This window comes from Danio aesculapii, chromosome 2, assembly GCF_903798145.1.
Source record: "Danio aesculapii chromosome 2, fDanAes4.1, whole genome shotgun sequence".
NCBI lineage: Eukaryota > Metazoa > Chordata > Actinopteri > Cypriniformes > Danionidae > Danio > Danio aesculapii.
The window spans coordinates 17,877,522-17,898,338 of NC_079436.1; the positions used below are offsets into that span (position 1 = coordinate 17,877,522).

The 20,817-nt window shown below is 36.1% G+C and overlaps 1 protein-coding gene across 1 annotated transcript in view; it reads left to right on the forward strand.

The window, feature by feature from the left end:
* Nucleotides 1-19,315, forward strand: part of plppr5a (phospholipid phosphatase related 5a) — a 63,920-nt gene extending 44,605 nt beyond the window's left edge. The window contains exons 5-6 of the mRNA XM_056474056.1: nt 10,869-11,003; nt 18,036-19,315. Coding sequence (XP_056330031.1) covers nt 10,869-11,003; nt 18,036-18,065 — 165 coding nt within the window. The 3' untranslated portion in view covers nt 18,066-19,315. The remainder of the gene's footprint in view (nt 1-10,868; nt 11,004-18,035) is intronic.
* The last annotated feature ends 1,502 nt before the right edge of the window (nt 19,316-20,817 follow it).

Below are 20,817 nucleotides of genomic sequence, written 5' to 3' on the forward strand. Positions count from 1 at the left end.
CTTAACTCATTAAGAGAATAAACATAACCCTGTTAGACCAAACGCCGAGGCGCAGAGCATATTTATCCATCCTTAAAATAGCAAAAGTGAATTCAGACACGTCCTTAATGCTTTTGTGCCATACGCTTTAGACTTTACGCCTATATCGTTAAGATAGAGCCCTCAGTGTTATACTTATATGGTATATTATGTTGCAGTATAGTATCCAATAGTATAGTATAATTATAGGTTTACCTTTTGTTAATATAATTTATTCCTGTGATGATGTTACTCAAAAAACATTTGTTATTATAAGTAATGTTGGACAAATTTGTGCTTAAATAAATAGCTAGAAACTGTTTTAATTTTGTTGTTATTTTCTAGGGGTGTCAAAATTAATTGTTTCTTCAGTGCACCGCGATGCCGATGAGGACAATTTGATATCGGTTCAGTAATAGATCATAACCGGTTATTACATACTGACGTCATTTATCTCCTACGCGCGATGTCGTGGTAGAATATTATGGCGAAGGAGGCAAGGGCGAGGAAATAAACCGCTCCTACTAACTTAAAAAGCAGATAATTGTGCATAATTCACTGCTTGTGAGTGTATTGGAGTGAGTATTGGAGTGTACAATGAGTGTATTGGAGTTTTGTCAAAACATTCAAATAGAGCAGGTAAAATTTAAATTCTTTGAGCAGGTAAAATTAAAGGTACAGTTCATATATCTGACTGCTTGTATTAAAGGACAAAATTGTATTACAAATAATATAGAAATATAAATCCATTTATAGATTTTAATAAAAAAAAAATCTTGTGTTGTGAAGAAAAAATCTAGTTGTGTATGGAAAGCTTCGTCAATGCACCGTGATGCACTGAGATATCAAATTGAACTGAATCGATAGCATGATAATTGTAACTAAACCGAACTGTGAGACCAGTGTAGGTTCACACCCCTAGTATTTTCCTCACCTCTCTATCTAGACTATCCAGGATGTAACTTTTTCTTCAGTAGAACATTTATGAAGATTTCATTTATTTGCAAGTCAATGCTATCGACATTAAATTAAGGGGCGTCATGGTGGTGCAGTGGGTAGCACAAGAAGGTCGCTGGTTCGAGCCCCGGCTGGGTCAGTTGGCATTTCATGTTCTCCCCGTGTTTGCATGGGTTTCCTCTGGGTGCTCTGGTTTCCCCCACAGTCCAAAGACATGCGCTATAGATGAATTGAATAAGCTAAATCGGCCACTGTGTATGTGTGTGAGAGTGTGTATGGGTGTTTCTCAGTGTTGAGTTGCGGCTGGAAGGGCATCCGCTGTGTGAAACATGTGCTGGATAAGTTGGCTATGAATAAATTCCGCTGTGGCGACCCCTGATTAATAAAGGGTCTAAGCCGAAAAGAAAAGAAATGAATGAATTAAATTAAATTAAAAAATTAAATTAAATTAAATTCAGATTAAGTGGGTAAAACAATATTAATACCATAGTTCTTGACAACATGTTAAGGTCATAAACCTCCACAATTGGCCTGTGCAATAAACAGAACATTACTTACAACATTATATTACCTTTAATCCACAGCCTATTTTTTAGAAGAATGCCACTTTCAATTTTTTAATCCATCATTACTGATAAAAAGAGAACCTTACTAACTTTTACATAATGGATAAACGTACATAATATGTGTAATGTAAAATACAGAGCCAATGTTGCTCTGTTTTGCTGTTTTTGTGCGTGTGATTAATAAAACATTCAGACTAAGTTATATAAAGGTTATATAACATGATGTGCACAAAACTAAGTGCCTGTGAAGTCAAACTATAAATGCGACACTAAAATAACAACTGATTAAAATAATTTGTTGGGGGAACGATTAAAGCGAATGCTTCATTTCATTTTGCATTCAATCTGCTCTTATGTAACTTCTTATCAAGCAGAAATTGCCTCAGCAGTGCTGGGGTAGTGGGGATCAAAAAGTTTGAAAACACCTGATTTGTGTGAAATATAAACAACAAACATTATTATACTGAATAATTTAGTAGTGCTTTAGCAAAAATATGAATTTCATTTTTTTTTAAATGCCCCATAGACCTGAAAATGCCTTACTTTAAACAAATACTTTTTATAATGTATTTAGAGGTCTCTGCAGCCCCTAGTCACGTTAAAGCCAAATTAATTTAGAAGATGCAGCAAACTACAGATGCAGACTTATTTGCATACCAACCACACACACTGCAAACTACAGTAATGGTAATTTTCTCAATTATCTGACAAACCCTACTTGTCATTATCTGACAAGCATACTATAATACTGGTGTGATTAGTCTTGGCTGGTTACTGGAACATTTAATCACACCAGTGTGATTAGGACATTCAATATGTCATTTGATTTGATGCTAAATTCAAATCTGACTTCTCACAATGTGTGGCACTGAGCCAGAGAATCACTTGTGCTTTTGTCAAAAACCACAGTTTATCAGTGTTTTTTTTAAAAAAAAAGTATATTTAAGGCATTAGACATTTAAATACAGCCAAGTACTACCAAAACATAATAATTATAGTTATAAAATACACTATGGAAACTGCTCACTGAATTTTTTCACATGAGATGGACAATGTTTAGATTACTAGAACTTGTATTGTTCTCCCAGTTAAACAGCCACTTATTTTGATGTATTTCAGAAGTTGATCAATTACCATGTTGTAAATCCAGAAGCTCTGATCTCTCTATCTCAGGAGTTCCTAAACTTTTCAGCTTGTGACCCCTACTATCCTCTGAGGTGGCTATAAACATACGGACATTGCACACAATGGTGCACAAACACCAATAGGAACAATATAGGCAAGCTTATTGACAACACAAAAAAGGTGTTGTTCAGTCGGGGCCTTTATTTTTAATGTACGTGAGTGTCGTAAAGGTGTCAAAGTATAACATTGTGCCATACAATCATTCTGCTGCAACTAACACTATTAATCTAGCATAATAACCCCAGGGGTCACAATCCAAATATTTCTAAATATGTTTGGTGACTAAAATATTATTTTAATAAATATATCTGTTTAATAAATCTGTTTTGTTTCTGTTATTTCACAGAATATAATTTCACAATATAATTAGGATGATTGTCAATTTTTGCAGAAAAGAGAATAAAAAACAGCAAAAAAAAAAATGTGTTATGTGATAAAACTGACGTGTCACTATGGAAACTTTAAATCGATGCCTTAGGGTCAGCAAGAATATTTAAAGTAAAACATACATGTAACATGTACAGTTGAAGTCAGAATTATTAAACCCCCTTTGATTTTTTTTTTCTTTTTTAAATATTTCCCAAATTATGTTTAACAGAGCAAGGAAATTTTCACAGTATGTCTGATAATATTTTTTTTCTTCTGGAGAAAGTATTTGTTTTATTTTGGCTAGAATAAAAGCAGTTTTTAATTTTTAAAACCATTTCAAGGTCAAATTTCTTATCCCCTTTATATATATTTTTCCGATAGTCTACAGAACAAACCATCATTATACAATAGCTTGACTAATTACCCTAACATTCCTAGTTAACCTAATTAACCTAGTTAAACCTTTAAATGTCACTTTAAGCTTTTTAAGAAATGTCACTTTTTAAGAAGTGTCTTAAAAAAATATCTAGTCAAATATTATTTACTGTCATTGTGGCAAAGATAAAAACAAATCAGTTATTAGAAATAAGTTATTAAATCTATTATGTTTAGAAATGTGTTAAAAAACTTCTCTCAGTTAAACAGAAATTTGGGAAAAAAATAAACAGGGGGGGGGGGTGGCTAATAATTCAGGTGGGCTAATAATTCTGACTTCAACTGTACATGTTTATATACAGTAAAATGAAGGGTTAACCGGCAGCTGAACCTTACCGTTTTCACTGACTTTGCAAGCTAAAGAGTCAATAAAACTCTCTGACATTAGGTTGCAAGAGAAGTTGGTCATTCCAAATCTTTGATTTCAAGTATATTGGATACTCATAATGTCACTGACCCATTCAAATCCGCTGAAATGTCTGCTTTTTCACAAAAAAACAAATGGACAAGTGATTAAAGTGGACAGTTTCAATGGTCAATCAGTTGCAGCAGGAATTGCTCACTAGTTCAGCTCTGAACAGAGTAAGAATCTCAACATACACTGTCTTAGGGCTCTATTTTGACGATCCATGCGCAAAGTCCAAATCGCAGGGCGCAAACGCATTGAGGGTGTGTCAGAATCCACTTTTGCTATTTTAAGGACGGAAAAATCCACTTTGCACCGTGGCGCATGGTCTAACAGGGTTGAGCGTATTCTCTTAATGAGTTATAGGTGTGTTTTGAGAATAAACCAATCAGAGTCTCATCTCCCATTCCCTTTAAGAGCCAGTTGTGCCACACCATAGCGCATTTGCTATTTACATGGCGGACTTTGTAAGTGGAAAAACAGACGTGTGTGTAGGTATGGACAGACATGTGTGTAAGGTATGGTGTATAGACCGTCATATTGGGGTGATATAAGCACACCCAGTGCTTTTTTTCAATTTAACAACTTAAAAAAACGGTGGACCAATTGGATCGGTTTTCAGACGACCGCAACTTGACGTAGTAGTGCGGTTCCCCCGCCCACCAATATTGATTGACAGGCACGTCATCATATCCTCAGTTTGTTGATTCACGTCTGCCATTTTCACCGTGAGTCGAAGCGATATCACTAAAGGAACACCCTTGCTCTATTTTTAGATGCAAGGCTCATTGGGCTCAACACAAGATCATTATTCTCCACATTATCGCTCTAATCAGAATTATTGGTTGTATCTTTAGGTAGGTTTGCAAACATGTGTACTTCTCATTGAGTCTACCTTATACTTCAGCCGTTTGCATTTCTTGCGATCACAGAAGCTCCCTGTGATCTTAACTAGGTGCTGCTGTACCTGACGCAGCGCCATGCATTTTAGAATTCTAAACATAGGTTTCAATCAGGGTACACACAACGGCGCTTCAAGTCGGTGGCTGGGCGCCGCGGACTATGTTTAGTCTATGTTTAGAATTCTAAAATGCGTGGCGCGACGATTCGGGACACTTCATGTATCTGCCGCGGCACAGAGTGTCTGGTGTGCCGTGTTGTGGCTTCGAGCGACGCATCCCATGCCTCAAAGTTAATTCAGTGTGTGTGGTTATTAGTCTCGGTGTACAAGCTTGGCACTTGAAACTAGCACACAGTTGGCTGTAAAACTACACAAAGACACAAATGATTTTGTACTCTCTGCTTGGTCTGTGTCCGAGTCGTATATGTACGACTGATTGCTGATCCTCTCACTCCTGCTCCTTCTCTCAGTCTGCCTGTCTGACTCTGTTGCAAACACAGAGCGGGTGAGCTCATGGCTCCGTCCGCCTTGTTACGTTGGGCAGGAAGCCGAAACTAATCTACATGTGAAGCAACACACACCTAAATCAGTGGGCTGTGGACACGCCCCCAACATGACACTTTTTAACACATTATAATAAAAAAAATCTGAATTGTGTTTTGAACTGAACCTAAACTGGCACACTCAGAAGAACCATAATATTAATATTAAATCATAAAAAAGAGGTAAACTATGTGCCCTTTAATAGTGAGAAAACAGTTAAACAGAGCGTCTGCAGCGCGAGAGTGAGAGCCTCCTCATTATTTACTTTAGCTTTTACTCTCATGGATAGGGAAACATGTTGTATGCACAGATATCCATTAGCCTATACATAATTAATTTAGTTTGTTAAGCGCAAAGATTTGTTTCAAAACTATTTCTATATCCAGTTCTAATTTCCAGCAAACGAATAAATGAACAATAATAATGAAGTGTGTTCAAAAAAGGAGTTATATCCAAATACACATGCTGTGCCCCATATGGTCTAAAACCTGACAGGTGGGCAAATCTTATTTTTAATAAAACAAATATAAATATGCATATAATGAATAATACTGCTAATAATAATAACATTATACAAAAGCAAGTTGTCATGAATAAACTAAAAAAGCCCCCCGAGATGAAGATGGCATGAAAGTATGGTTTTTATATTTATGTAGGCTAGAAAAAAATTATTTTTGTAATATTTTAATCCTTTAATTCTTTTTCATTTGCAAAGACAATTGCGTTTGGATCTGTACTACTTTGTCCAGCGTCACTTCCACATTACATACATAGTTAGTTTGTGAACTTGTTTTTTTGTTAGTGAATGTACTGCATTTAATTTTGCATTAAGAAAATAAAGGTTCAACTTAAAATATATTTTTAACATCGCAGTTTATTTACAAAAAAAAAATAAAAAATTTTTCTATAAAGAAAAAAATATATATTTTTAGAGAAAGAGAATGTTTTGAGTTGCAATGCTTGGGCTCCATACCTGAAATTGCTCAGGGCCCCTACATCACTAAAAGCCTAGTTCACACAACAGGATTTTAAGCCTGATTTGAGCCCGTTTTGGAAGTTAACGAGCACGCTGACAGATCGGGCTGTGTTAGGGAAGAAATCTGCGGGTCTCGCCAGTCTTTATGTGTGAACTACTGAACAACGCATCAAAGAGGCTCGCTGAAGCGTCGCTGACACCCCGCTGACGGAAATCCAAAATCTAGCATGCTGAATATTCCAGAGCAGTTGGCCGACTCGACCCCACGTGTGGTCAGATGTAGTGACGAGCTGCAGCCAATGAGAGAGCATATCGGCATAAGCTGAATGCCTGTGTGCTCAGGAACCCAACAGAAACGTCTGCGATTGGCCAGAATCGGCATCAATGCACTCGCCTCATTATGCGTTAACACGGACACGAGAGTAGGCTATATTAACAGGGGAACTAGAATTCTGTAACTATTAGAATTACCATACTGCTCATTCTGACCGTTCTCATATAAAACGTCATATTGTCACATCATATTTACATTCAAAGCTTCTATTGAGATATTAAAATTAAGCTCTGAATATCAATCATCATATTTGAAGACACCATTACCCTAAAAAATATTATCATTTTTGGTAATACAGCCTATAAATATGTAGTTAAGATACTAGAAGACGCAAAGCTCTGGGTCTCGCTTTCATTTTCACTTTCAAACAGGAGCTATTTCCCGGCACAGTATATGCTGTTTTGAAAGATATATCTGAAGTAAATTTATGTTTTTGCTATCAGAGAGTTATGTTTATGTTAGCAGGAAGTTGCTAGGCAAAAAAATGCATGCATATTTAAAGTCACAGCGAAAAGTAGCAGACATGCATGCAGTCATTTTGACCAATATAGTAATTAAAGTTAGAAATGCTTAGTTCTTTACTGTTTTGTAATTTAAAAAATAACAATGTTAGAAAGAACTACACAGATATTCAGGAAACGTCAGGGTGTTATAGATATGTTAGTTTTAGTTTTATTTCAAAGAGTTATTAAATTACAAAAATTAAAAACTCTGTGTATTAATTCACTTGAACCTTGCAGATGAGCGATTGATTCGCTGATGCATCAGCTGATTGACGATGTTTTGAAATGCTTCCTTGAAAGCTTGAAACGCTGTCAGTGATGTCATCAGGACACAAGCAGTGTTCAGCTTTGTCTGACGACTCCTCCCTCAACATTTCATTGGCTGTGGTTTGGTAGCTGGACTGAACAAGTTGTTGTCAGATCTTGTAGTGTGTCACCCCCCTCTTGTGGATCATTTAAGTAGTGTCGCGTAGTGTGAACACCACAGAGATTAAAAGACACAAAATCAAGTCATGTAGTGTGAACAGCACAGCGATCTGCCGATGTTTAAAATCCGGTAGTGTGAACTAGGCATAAGTCCACCGCTGTAAGCAAATCACCTTAGAAATCCAGTACAGTCAGTCAACTGTGGAAGGGACTGAAGAAGAGCAGATCAAGATCACAGAAGTGCAAACAGAGTCTAGTGATGTGTGTGATACACTAGGGATGTCCAGATGTCCAGAAGTCATTCAAAGCCTGTGCACCTCCTACACATTTTTGAAGGCTGTAACCTTCAGAAATTGTAGTTGAATTCTTTCTAAGCTATGTACGATCATGGCTGTTCTCTAGTTTTGATCATTATGGTGAAGAAGTCATTGAAGTGCCTTGATTATTTTGTTAAATGCTTAGAATCTGAAAAAAAATGCTTCTGAATAATTCTTTTAATTTGATTTCAACTGAATGTTTTGCACTGAAAAAGAAATGTGGCATATGGTTAGGTAATTAGGTCAGGCCACAGGGTAGACACATGTGTGCTTCCTCTGCAACAAAACACAACAGTTTGTACTATGCCTGGCACACTTGTGTGAAGAGTGCACAGTGAAGGTGAAAACTCATTTTGAGCTTTAGAGAAATGTCACACATCAGCTCATGCGTGTTTGCACAATGGCAATGTGAGTTTGTGGAAGCATGGATGTTTTATTTTCTGTGGTTCTGTGCTCGTACTGTATGAGATATGCATGACCTATTTCTGCTGTTGGGGGAGGGAGCGCAGGGAGAAGGTGAAGACAGACATCAGAGTCATGGTCACATAAAATCTATTAAAGCATCACATGATCAGAACGAAGCCAGTATAGGGCAACATATATTTGTGCTTAAAGTTCCTTAGAAATCAAAACTAGCCATATGATTATGTTAGCTCACATTGCCAGTTTTGTTGCGAACGATTCATCTGTGTCATTAAGAAAAAAAATAGTTTTTCCTTGTAATGTTTAATTACTTACTTATACATAATTTAATTGTCCGGTTCATGGGGACTTTAAAGGAAAATATTTTAGCAAATTTGATCATTTTACAAGTCCTCTAGAGCAGCCCTAACCTTTTTATCACTGTGGATCTTTTTCTCAAAGGATGACAAGCTGACAAAACATTCCTGCAACTCTGAAAATTAAAAAGCACTGCTTTGGGTGTTCTGTGTTTGTCTGATATACATCGAAATGTGTATAATTCATACAAAGTATGAAGCTGATCAGTCTGTTCTTGTCCTGTGACTCGTTGTATTCTGAAAAGTTGAGTTGTTTTCAACTGTGGGTGCCTGGAAGGCCCTCCCAATATGCGCGTGCAAGATGCGCGCCTCCATTGGAAAAATAAACTTACCCTTAGAAAAGATGCATTATGTGAACAGCCCCAAAGGCAGGCATCATTTGCACAGACATTCTGGATTCACCTGATTTGTTGACAAATTACTCATTTTGCTAGCTTGTGGGTTAAATTTGGGCACTCAGTATTACAAGTGGGCACTCGGTGATACAAGTGAGAGAATGTGTCATTTTTCTAAATAAAAGGTTGTTCAATCTTGATAATAAATAAAACAGAATAATTAATAATTTCTTGTGTGGCCTAGGACAAATTGAGCTATGCGGTACCGGTCCATGGCCCGTGGGTTAGGGACCACTGCTTTAGAGTTAAACAGTTGAGTTTTACATTTGTAGATCAATTCAAATATATAGACATGGCGGTAGCACTTTTAGCTTAGCTTTGCTTAACGTAAATCATTGATTAGACCATTAGAAATTCCCTCAAATTTTTCAAAAGAGAGTTTCGCCAGAATGAGGGTATAGTTCCTAGCCATATCAACCAAGCCTTATTTCCACCACTCTTCATACACAATGTAACTACAGAACCCAGCAGGCACAGGACGTCAACATTTTGTCAGATTGACGTTGTACACCAACGTCGTAGGGAATGTTGCATTTTGTTTGGAAATGAAAATCGGGTTGACGTCAGAACTCAACATCATGCTGAAGTCAATTTCCAACCTAAAATCAACCAAATATCAATGCCTAATGATGTTACAGCTTGACGTTGTGTGGACGTTACAACTATGATGTTTATCTGATGTTGAATTTTGGTTGCTATACTTCTTAAAAAAAAAAAAAAAAGATTTATTTTTGGCCTTTTTTAGAAAGGACAGTGAACAAAGTGGGAGAGAGAGAGGGCAGTAGGGTTGGGAAATGTTCTTAAGTCAGGATTTGAACTCAGGACGCCCTGATGTGCTATTGCCCCATACGTCAGCGCACTAACCACTAGGCTATTGTGCCAACAATTTTGGCTGTTATACTTCACAAATAAACATCAGTATTTGATGTCAATATGACGTTGGTTTAAGATGACTCAACGTTCGATTTTGATCACTTTCCAACCCAACCTAAAATTAACCAAACACCAACATCATTATTGGACATCAAAATAACGTTGTCCTTAGGCACTGGCTAGACATTGAATTTTGGTCACCTGACGTCATGACCTAAATCTAACCTAATATTAATGTATTATGATGTTGTGTGCCTGCAGGGAAAAATAAAGCTTTAAATAGAAAATTAATGAAACTCTTTTTTTTATTATTTTTTTGAGCTTCTAAATTGCCAAAAAAGATTAACTTCACGTTACGGTGAAATCTCGGCTAATAACAACACAACACTTTCCCCAACCTCTCAGACTGTCCCAGGGTCATCTTTATTGTTGAACTCTGCTGTTAATGGGTTAGAAAATAGTAAAGGCAGTGCACATGGTGCAGAAAATTAATTCCTCCATCTGTTTAGTTCAACTTAAAGCTCAGGGAGTAGAAAATGCCCTGAGATGTCCTCCACTGAAACCCTCCCTTGTGCTCCATTGCAGTCTAGCAATGCCTGTAGTGTCTCATTGAAAGTGCTCATTTCAGCCCGATAATGGATGAATCTCCTTCAGGACATGGACTCGCATGTTTCCTCCCTCCTGAAAGAGCACAGAGCCTTTTTTACTCCGGGCAGCAAGTCATGCGAGCGTTTTTGCCCTTTCGAGACTTACATAAATCATCATTTACAGCCGAGAAAAGCAATACACGTGTATGTGAGATACAAAAAAGCCTTTCAGAGGTGTAAAACTTCTCTCTTTCCTTGTCTTTCTTTTTTGTTTTCCCTACGGGTGTTCTGGTTTTAGGTGGTGTGTGTGGTGAAGAATTTCAAAGGGAAGCCCTTACTGAGTGAGATCCCACCAGAGGAGAGTGTATCCAGTGGTCCCATGATCACTCAACCCAGATTGGACCACACTATGGAAAAATACATAGCCTCCCAGGTATTCAACTGCAAGCCCTAATGTACACAAGAATCACTGAACCAGTAGTAAAACTACTTATTAAAGTAATTATTTATGGTCCAGTTTCACACACAGGGCTTAGCTTAAGCCATTTCTAGGCCTTAGTTAAACTAGGATATTCAAACAGGTTTTTAAAAGCTCATTACTGGTGTGTATCTTGAGACAAAGAAATGACATTAAAATATTTGGAGATGTGTCTGTTCATGATTTTAGTTAAAGGTCCAACAGGTGATTGTCTTCAGAATCAATTTTTGTTATGCTAATTGAAAGTCTCTTCACATCCTCCACAGCAGTCATTAAATTACAACACAGGCTCATTGTGAATACGTACCCTGGTCTTCATTTCTGGAGAGCGCAAACTATGTAGCCAGAGCTACGTCTGACTGCATTTGGTCTTTAAAATAAATGCTACAGGGCGGTATGATGCCGCCGCTGGCTTCTGTTCCTTTTCGCACTACCAGCTGATCGCTTACCTTTATGTGGGTGGCTTTTCCATGGTTATCAGTTTGCCCAGTGGCTCCTCTCATACGTCAGTGGACTTGGGAGACCGAGTTGACTGCGACGACGGGGTTTGAGTTTGGCGAAGAACGGTTCCAGAAAATAGGTAAAACAAAAGGCAAAAAATTAAATAAACTAGTAAATAACAGGGTGAGAACATGGTAAGATCTGAAAACATGGTTAAAATCAAGCGGCTGCGAGGGCTTTTCTTTTTCTGGATTGCTTTCGAAAAAACACTGTCAGTTGGGTTTAGGGAAGTTGGTGGGCAGGTCAATGGGTGCTTTTGAAAACACTATCAGTTGTGTTTAGGCAGAAAGAGTAGGCACGAATGGCACTCACTAGAGAAATTTGAGATTTGAAAAAGCGTACACAGCGGCCTCTGATTCACCAAAACAAAAACTGCAAAAAAAACGTAACACCTGGGTTGTATTTCGTGCTCTCCTGAAATGTTTGCAGGGGTACATATCCATAATGAGCCTGGGTTGTTGAATTAAGTAGTGCAATTGTATTTATATCTATTTAAATTTTCTATGGAATATGTAGAACCAAGTATGTCCAATCAAAACGTTTGGTTCGAACATTGTGATACGTTGTCTGGCCTGCCTATCAAAATATGTTATTGCATACCTCAGCACACACTGTTTGTGCAGAAAGGATTATGTCATCGACAAGTTCAGACAGAGAATAGAAAGCAAACATCAACAACCTACCTTCTTTTTAAAGTTTGATATTGGAATTAGAATTGCTAACTATACCATAAACTTTTCTTTCTAGTGAAGGTCACATGATGTATAAAGTGATGTTGTCTAGTGCTTTTTCATGTGTTCAGTAGGCGTAGCTTTGGTTGTTGATTTGCAGGGTGGGACGTAGGCTTTCAGTATTTGGTATTTTCCAAGATCTCCTATTGTATCTTTAAGACAGCTCAAACATTTTGCCACTGATAGTCTAATGGTCAGCTCGCCAACATATAGCTCAACTGCATTGCAGTCTTGACCCATGGACATTAACTGATCTTGTCCCACTCTCTCAAACTTTAGTTCTTGTCAGAACGGACTGTCCTACTAATAGTAATAAAATGCCAAAAAAATAAATATTTAGGAGGATAAAGGAATAGTTTAAACATGTAATTTAATTTGGGACTATCCTTAAAGGGACAGTTCACCCTAAAGTGACTAAATTTACTCACTATTTACTCTCCCTGAAGAGGTTCTAAACCTTTATGAGTTTCTTACCTTGAACACAAAATAAGATAATTCAAGAAAGCTGAAAACCTGTAACCACTGACTTCCTTAACAGGAAAAGCAAAAACTATAAAAGTCAATGTTTACAGTTTTCCAGCTTTCTTTAGTATATCTTATTTTGTGTTCAACAGACGAAAGAAACTCTAAACATGTTTAGAAGCTCTTGAGGGTGAGTAAATAATGACACTTTTAATTTCTGGGTGAACTATCTATTTCAGCCTTCTCTGAGAAACTGGAGAAGAAATAATGAAACTAAATGACATTTTATCAAATTACAAAAGCTTTGTTTCAGTACAGAATTGTACTGAACTTAGATTGGCACAAATTATAACAGTGTACATCAACAAAATTCACAGATAAGATCTGGTTACCAGTTCTCATGTTTAACAAAATACAATTGTCACTTTTGAAGACTAGCACAAAGAATCAATAAAGATTTAAGTTTCTGCAAGCAAGGAAACCACTACAGAGCTCTTTCCTATAATAAATGAGCAAGCAAACTTCATTTTATCATGTTGGTGGATGCAAATGTTTGTAAACCTAATCATGTGAGATGCTTCTGGAAGATAATTATAAATTATTTGATGACTGACTTTTCACACAGTAAGAAATGTTATTGGTTGGGCAGTTTTTTTTTTTCATACTGTGATAGGAAAGAGATTAGATGAATGTCTGAATGTCTAAATTTGGATGTCTGGATGCAAATTGGATGTCTGAATATCTAAACTATTCCAATTATAATGTTTATTGCCACAAATATTAGCACTCTATGTTTAAATTATGCTTAATATTATAATGTATTATGCCTGTAATGATAACTATATTGTAGACTAGTCTACACTAACAAATGATTGCATTCTTTTTATTATAAATTCATGCTGTAATTACATGATCTGTCACTATTGTTATTATTATTTCTTCATGTCATTATCATTATATAGTTGTGGTGTGTTATTTTGTATGTAGTCAAGACATATTCTGACCCAATAACTGTTGCAGCTTTAATAGCATCCACACCAACAAATATAATTATGATAATCATTAGCACACTTTTTATTTTACTCCACTTTAAATGTTCGGGCTGTCCCAAATATATATATATATATATATATATATATATATATATATATATATATATATATATATATATATATATATATATATATATATATATATATTCATTTTCTTGTCTGCTTAGTCCCTTTATTAATCTGGGGTCGCCACACCGGAATGAACCGCCAACTTATCTAGCATTTGTTTTACACAGCGGATGCCCTTCCAGCCACAACCCTCTCTGGGAAACATCCATACACACTCATACACTACACACAATTTAGCCTACCCAATTAACCTGTACCGCATGTCTTTGGACTGTGGGGGAAATTGGAGAACCCGGAGGAAACCCACGCGAACGCAGGGAGAACATGCAAACTCCACAAAGAAACGCCAACTGCGTTGCCCCTATATATATATATATATATATATATATATATATATATATATATATATATATATATATATATATATTATATTATATTATATATATATATATATATATATATATATATATATATATATATATATATATATATATATATATATATATAAAAGAGTTGAATCTTTATAGAGTTTGAATTAATAGTTTTCTGAAACTGAGATCTGAAAGTGCCTTTACTCTAATATAAATGAGCTTCTAACATATGTCTCCTACAAGATCACTCATTTATACTTAAACAAGAAGTGCAAAACAATATGTCAGCTTTATGTGGGTCATCTTATGGATTTGCCTGTAGCAGTTTTCAGTTCTTGCTGCATTACATTTTATCTCTTACTCAAGAATGTAAAACCTTAAACAGTATTTTTTTTTTGTGAAAGAGCTTAAAATGATGGATGAAATCACAAGGAATAATGGCTGTTTGATAAACAGTGCTTTCCTTTTAGCTTCTTTTTTTTTTTTTTTAAGGTTTTTTTTTTTTTTGAGTTTTGAACTCAAACATGGGTCACTTGGGTTCCTTACAGAATAATAAAATACTTTTGATGACAGCCATCACATAGAACAGCCTTTGGATACTGAATATTTTGTTCTGAATGTTAAATGTTTCATTCCAAGTAAATCCCATTATTTCTTTTCAGTATGTTCATTCGGCTGCTTCGCCTCGGGCTAAATCTTCTTGTATCTGTGTCACAAGAGATCAGAGTTAGTCACTGGGTTTATCTTCCAGTCTTAAAAAAGGAAGAAATATTCACATGCGGCTGAATGTATGTTTTTGTTATGCTGTCGTTAACCAAAACAATGCTCTCCTTTGGTTGTTGTTTATTTCCATGTTATATGAATAGTATTTTTTTATCTGTTGTTGTGTTTCAAATGTACAAAACAGATTTCCAATGAAATATCCAAGTCTCCATGTCACTGACTTGCTGAACTGATTCTATGTACAACCCTCTATTGTTTAGATAAAGCCATATATCTAAGTGCCAGCAGGTTCACCTACTGTATATGATTCCCTTATTTTCAGACTGCCATTTTTCACCACTTATGCCTCAGGCACCCAATGAGAGTCAGGCAGTAAGTTTTAGTCACAACAGGGGATTTTTGTCAGAAAAAAAAAAAAAATTATATATATATATATATATATATATATATATATATATATATATATATATATATATATATATATATATAAAACAGGAATATAAAAAGTCATGAACATGCTGACGAATGACAAAACTCTTTAAAACTGATAAGTCTTTAGATAAATTTAGACTCTCCCAAAAATGAATCCAGAGCATGAAAAGTACAATTAAAAATGTTTTAAGTAAAATTGTTAATTTGAGTATCTTTTGTGTCGTTTTTATTTTATTTATTTATTTATTTTTTTGGGGTCCAAAAGGATTCGCCATGCACAAAGGGGCCCTCTACTAAAAAAGTTTGAGAACCACTGGTTTAATTGACTAAAACTACTCTAAAATGAACAAATATTTAGTTGATTAAAACAAAACAGGACTAAATATTGTTGCCTAAATATAATAAAAATTAAACAGAACATTAGACACAGAGCTTAGACAAAGATAACTTTAAAATATAGATGATGGAATTAAACAAAATTGACTGATTATACCCATAGTTCTAATTATGTCCATAGTTTCGGTATTCAACAGCACTAGGGCTACCATACAGTATTCAACAGGTTGTCTGAACACTTCAGGTCATGAACCCACAGTCCGGTAGCTGAAAGTGTAGCCTATGACCTCCATTATGCATCAGAATCAACCTAAGTCCCACCCATCTTTGATTAATTGTTCAATATGACTTCCCAAGATTCATTTTAGATTCATATAAGGGTAAGCCCAGGGGCTCTGTGAGGCAGTTCATCAAGATTACGTGTGAAGCCCAAGACATATGCACCTGCAATGCATGGCCAGCACTCACACCACAGTTGGTTATTTCAAGGCTACATCATTAATCTTTAAGGTAGTTATTACTTATTCCCAAAGCCTTAGAAAAAGGTGAACCAGGTCTTTAGCTTTGCAATAAGATGGAAAGTTAGAAAACCTACTTTAATATTCCATAAATCTTAAAAAACTGACACATTTTACAAGAATATGCTGCTTCAATCTTGCTGAAGTTTTCAAATAACATGTTCAATTCATTGTGTATAGCTTGCTGACACAGTACACTGTATGTGTTTGTACATAAAAATATACAGTGTATATACAGTACAGGGGTTGGCAATGAAATCGAAACACTGGTCAATTTAATGTTGGAGGTTTTATGGCTAAATTTGATCATCTGCCCAACTCACTGCACAATTAATTGTGTACCTCAACTCTCCTGTTTCCGCCAAAACTGTTCATCGGGAGCTCTACAGGGTCAATTTACATGGCCAGGCTACTATACCCAAACCTTTGGTCACTTGTGCTATTGCCAAATGTCAGTTTGAATTGCCACAGGAGGGAAAATATTGTGCTGTGGACAATGTGAAGCATGTAGTATTTTCTGAAGAGTCCACCTTTGTCTTTATGTAATGTAATGTGTATTTATGTAGTGCATTTATCATGTATGGCGCTGTTCACACAGGCTAGGATGTTCCGGAATTCCGGAAAGACCATTCTCACATCCATTCCAAAATACCTGTAAATTCTGACATCATAACCAAAAATTACCTCAAAACGGCTGCGCTTGTATTTGAAAACATAGAAGGGGTCGGGCTTTTGTTGATTGTTTCACATTTATTTAAAGCTTCAGCATTCATGCAGCTGCTTTGTCCCAGAGAAATCAAAAGGCAGAAGCGTGAACCACAGCTAAATGTTTACAATTTTGACGACATTACACATTCTGTGGATGGATAAGCATTGAGAACAACTTCCATGAAAACTATGGAGGAACACTTTCACATGTCGAGATGTACATAATATGTGTGTGCGCTAGCGCTCACCGGAGCATTGCTTCATGTGCACGAGCACCACACAGCTGAAGCAGAGCTTGAAGGTAAATAAACAGCGGTTTATCATAAGCATTTTCTGAACAATTTTTTCCACAGTTTGCATTAAGAAGGAACATAGAAACATTATCTAATATCTACCAGCTAAATGTGTCTGGAAAAATATTCAAAGGTGTGGATGTGTGGATGTGAATGCGTCTGAATGTTCTGAATGGTTGGAGTAGACGTCTTACATCAACGTGTTCTGAACATAAATGTTCAGTGAACAAATATCGGTGAATGGGGATGATTGGAAGGCCATGATCGGTAGGAGTCGATGGAGAGAATTTGGCCCGGGCACTGAGGTTACAACCCTACTCTTTACGAGAAGTGCCATGGGACTTTTCATTTTTAAGGAAACATCTCATCCGAAAGATCTTTCTCATATCTGGGAGAGTTACGGTCTGGAGAAGACCCAAAGAAGCGTAGCACCTAGACAGTTGCATGCCCAGAGTGAAGCATGGGGATAGATCAGTAATGGTTTGGGCTGCGATATCATGTCATTTGCAAGACAAATTGATGCCTTATTTCCGCAAAAAGGCCCTACACTATACTAATGAATAATTGTGGTCTAAAACCAGGCATTTCTGTTTCATTGTCGAACCCCTATATATTGTTTGGGATTTTGTTTTCCCAATATATATTTATATTTTACTCAAACTCATAAGTATAAATCAAAAATCTAGTTAACCAAAAATGTTAACTGGTTCCCTAATTTTTAATCTAGCTCTATATATGTATTGCCAAGTTGTATTGAGCATATATATGCATTTTTTTTCTTTGATTTTCAGAATCCAATCACCTATGCTGAGATCACATGACAGTGAAAAGCCTGCAAGCCAGAATGCTGTGGAAAATGTTGCTGCTCTCCGATGCGACTTCTTACTTTGAGTGCAACGTTGATATGTGCTATATTTGACACTTCTATTTTCAAATGTGTGTAAAACGTGTCAATACCTTGTTGTCCTTCTTGTAACTTTCTTTTTTATATATACGGGAAGTAGTTACAGTAGGATTGCATCCCCATTTTTATACAAACATATCATTTGTAGGATTTTTGTGCTTGAAAATACAGGGTATGGAGTGACTGCAACATGACGTCCAACCAAAATGTGTTTTATATATGCTTATGTTTTATTTTACTGTAAAACTGTGACTCTATTTTTGAAATATCATTATTGATCTTTTTTCTTTGAGGTGTTGTTTAATAGTAATGCTTTTTTGACACTTTCCTTTCACTCACAGTACATATACAGTAGACTTGCATCAGATTCTATTCTCTGCATTTTAAAGCACGTTTAGGATTTGAGTATTGTGAAGATAGGTTTTATTCTAGAGAGCGTCTGATTGGTTAAAAGGAAGTGTGGTGCAGGATGAGTCATCAGTTTTTATTTTCAGCTTTTATGGACTATAATCTAATAAAAACAGTCCAAATAGACTAAAGTGGTGTTAAAAGTGGGCTTAAGCTGAAATCATGATTGTTTTTGCTGTCATTATGGCGGAGAGCTCCTTGAGCAGAACTGATGGATTTAATTGTGACTGGCAATTGATTACAGGACTCGAAAAATTAGACACTCAAGCTTTTGCCCAAAGAGGCTGCTAGGGTGTGTATGAAGGTGTGCGTTTGTCTCTCTCTCTTTCTGTGTGTGTTTATGTTTGTATTTATTTGTGAGTCTACCCTTAATGTTGCCATTTTGAGAATCCAGTCTCTAGTGGCTTGGAGAAGGACTCTTCTCTCTGTTTTTTTTTTTTTTTTTGGCAAACATTAAACTGGAATAATACTTTTACCTTTTTAAAAACGTTTACCTGTCAAAAAGATGGAAATATGGACCATAGTTTTTTCATGATGATTTATATCAAAGGTTGCATTTGTGATTTCAGTCATATGTATTTTTATTATATCCCAAAGCTGGTTAGCATCAAAGGTCTGCAGTGCTTGGTTGAATTTACATTCTGCAGATTGATCTTGAACACGATTCTGACTGAGCATATGTTTGATCTCTCACTGCCCAGTGATGAGGTTTGATTTTCAAATTTATGCCTTGAATACATTAAAAATAATGTCTCCTAATGATGTAAATCATTTATCCTGATCATCTCACACTTGCAGTTGCACCCTGAATCCTTTTCAAGCAGAGTGTTTGTTTCTTCAGTTGAGGCTTTCATCAGGGTAAAGCTTGTGAATATAATTTCTTAGAGAGGTTTCGGCTTGATCTCTGAGCAGTTTGGCAGGTACTCATTGTAAATCTGCTTTGGAAGGATGTGTATGTGTTTAAAATGAAAACAATTCAGAAAGAGCTATGCATTAAATGCACATAGATTTAAATTTAGTGTTAATTCGTAATTAAAGATGTGTGATTTTGACTCCCCAACAGGGTCAGAAACAAATGTGTATTGGTACATTAACCTATGTATATTGGTAAACCCCAAAAATCCTGGTTATTTTTTATCACATTTCGAAATCTTTCATTTTTACTCTATGATGACCAATATTCGTTTTCTACATCTGACCAATTTCTTTAGTCAGATTGTTCTCATGACACCACTTTAAGCTAATTTTGAGTTTGTTGTTTTAACAATAATTGGTTTGACCTATAAGTTGAGTGTGTATACATGTTTCAGATAATGTTCTATTTATGAAAGGGTAGCACTTTACAATAGAGGTGCACTACTATACATTCATAATTACAGCAATAACACTAGATTAAGAGATTAAAGGACACCTATGATGAAAATCATCTTTTGGAAGCTGTTTTTACATAATCGTGTGTAGGTATATTGTGTCCACAGTCATATTGGAGTTATATAAAAACAATAAGTCTCTTTAAAATAGGATCCAAATCCTCCTGATCCAAATCCTCCCTGATGATGTAGGAGTGCGATTTTCCTGCCCACCGAATTGATTGACAGACTTGTATTAACATGTCTCTGTAGTAATGCATATAATTATATCAACAAGACAGAATGTGCGCAAAGCAACTGGGATTAAAAGATCTGTTTAGCTTGCTGTGCTCATCAGTCATCATGTGATCAAAAATGAGTTTTACAATTTTAAAACGTTTTTAAAACAGTGCATGTTTGTAATGAATTTCAGCGATTTTACAGTCTTTATCACCAAAGCCGCATGTCAGTGCAATTATAAAAGAAGACGCCTCAATCACGGTTTTTGGACGTTAAATCAGGTTTATTATGTACATTAACATAACGGATATCCATACATCAGTGGATATTAACGTGTATCCTATCACATTTGCCATGCAAAAACAGTACAAAGTTAAACGCACGCACTGTATGTGTGTGCCGCTGTCTCTGTGTGTTTGTGTGCGTGAACTTTCTAATGACATTGCGTGTAACTCAATATTGCAGAAAGACTTAAATTACCTCCACAACAAATACATCAAATAATCATTGGAAAAGTTCTTACTGTAGTATTTCTCACAAACGTTACGTGAGATCTGCTTCCTTCATGTCTGTCACTGTGCTGTTTATCTGATGCAGTCGAAGATTGAGGCACACTCTGACAGGTACGTGGGAACGGTGGGGGCAGGAGAGCATTAAAGGCACAGGCAACAA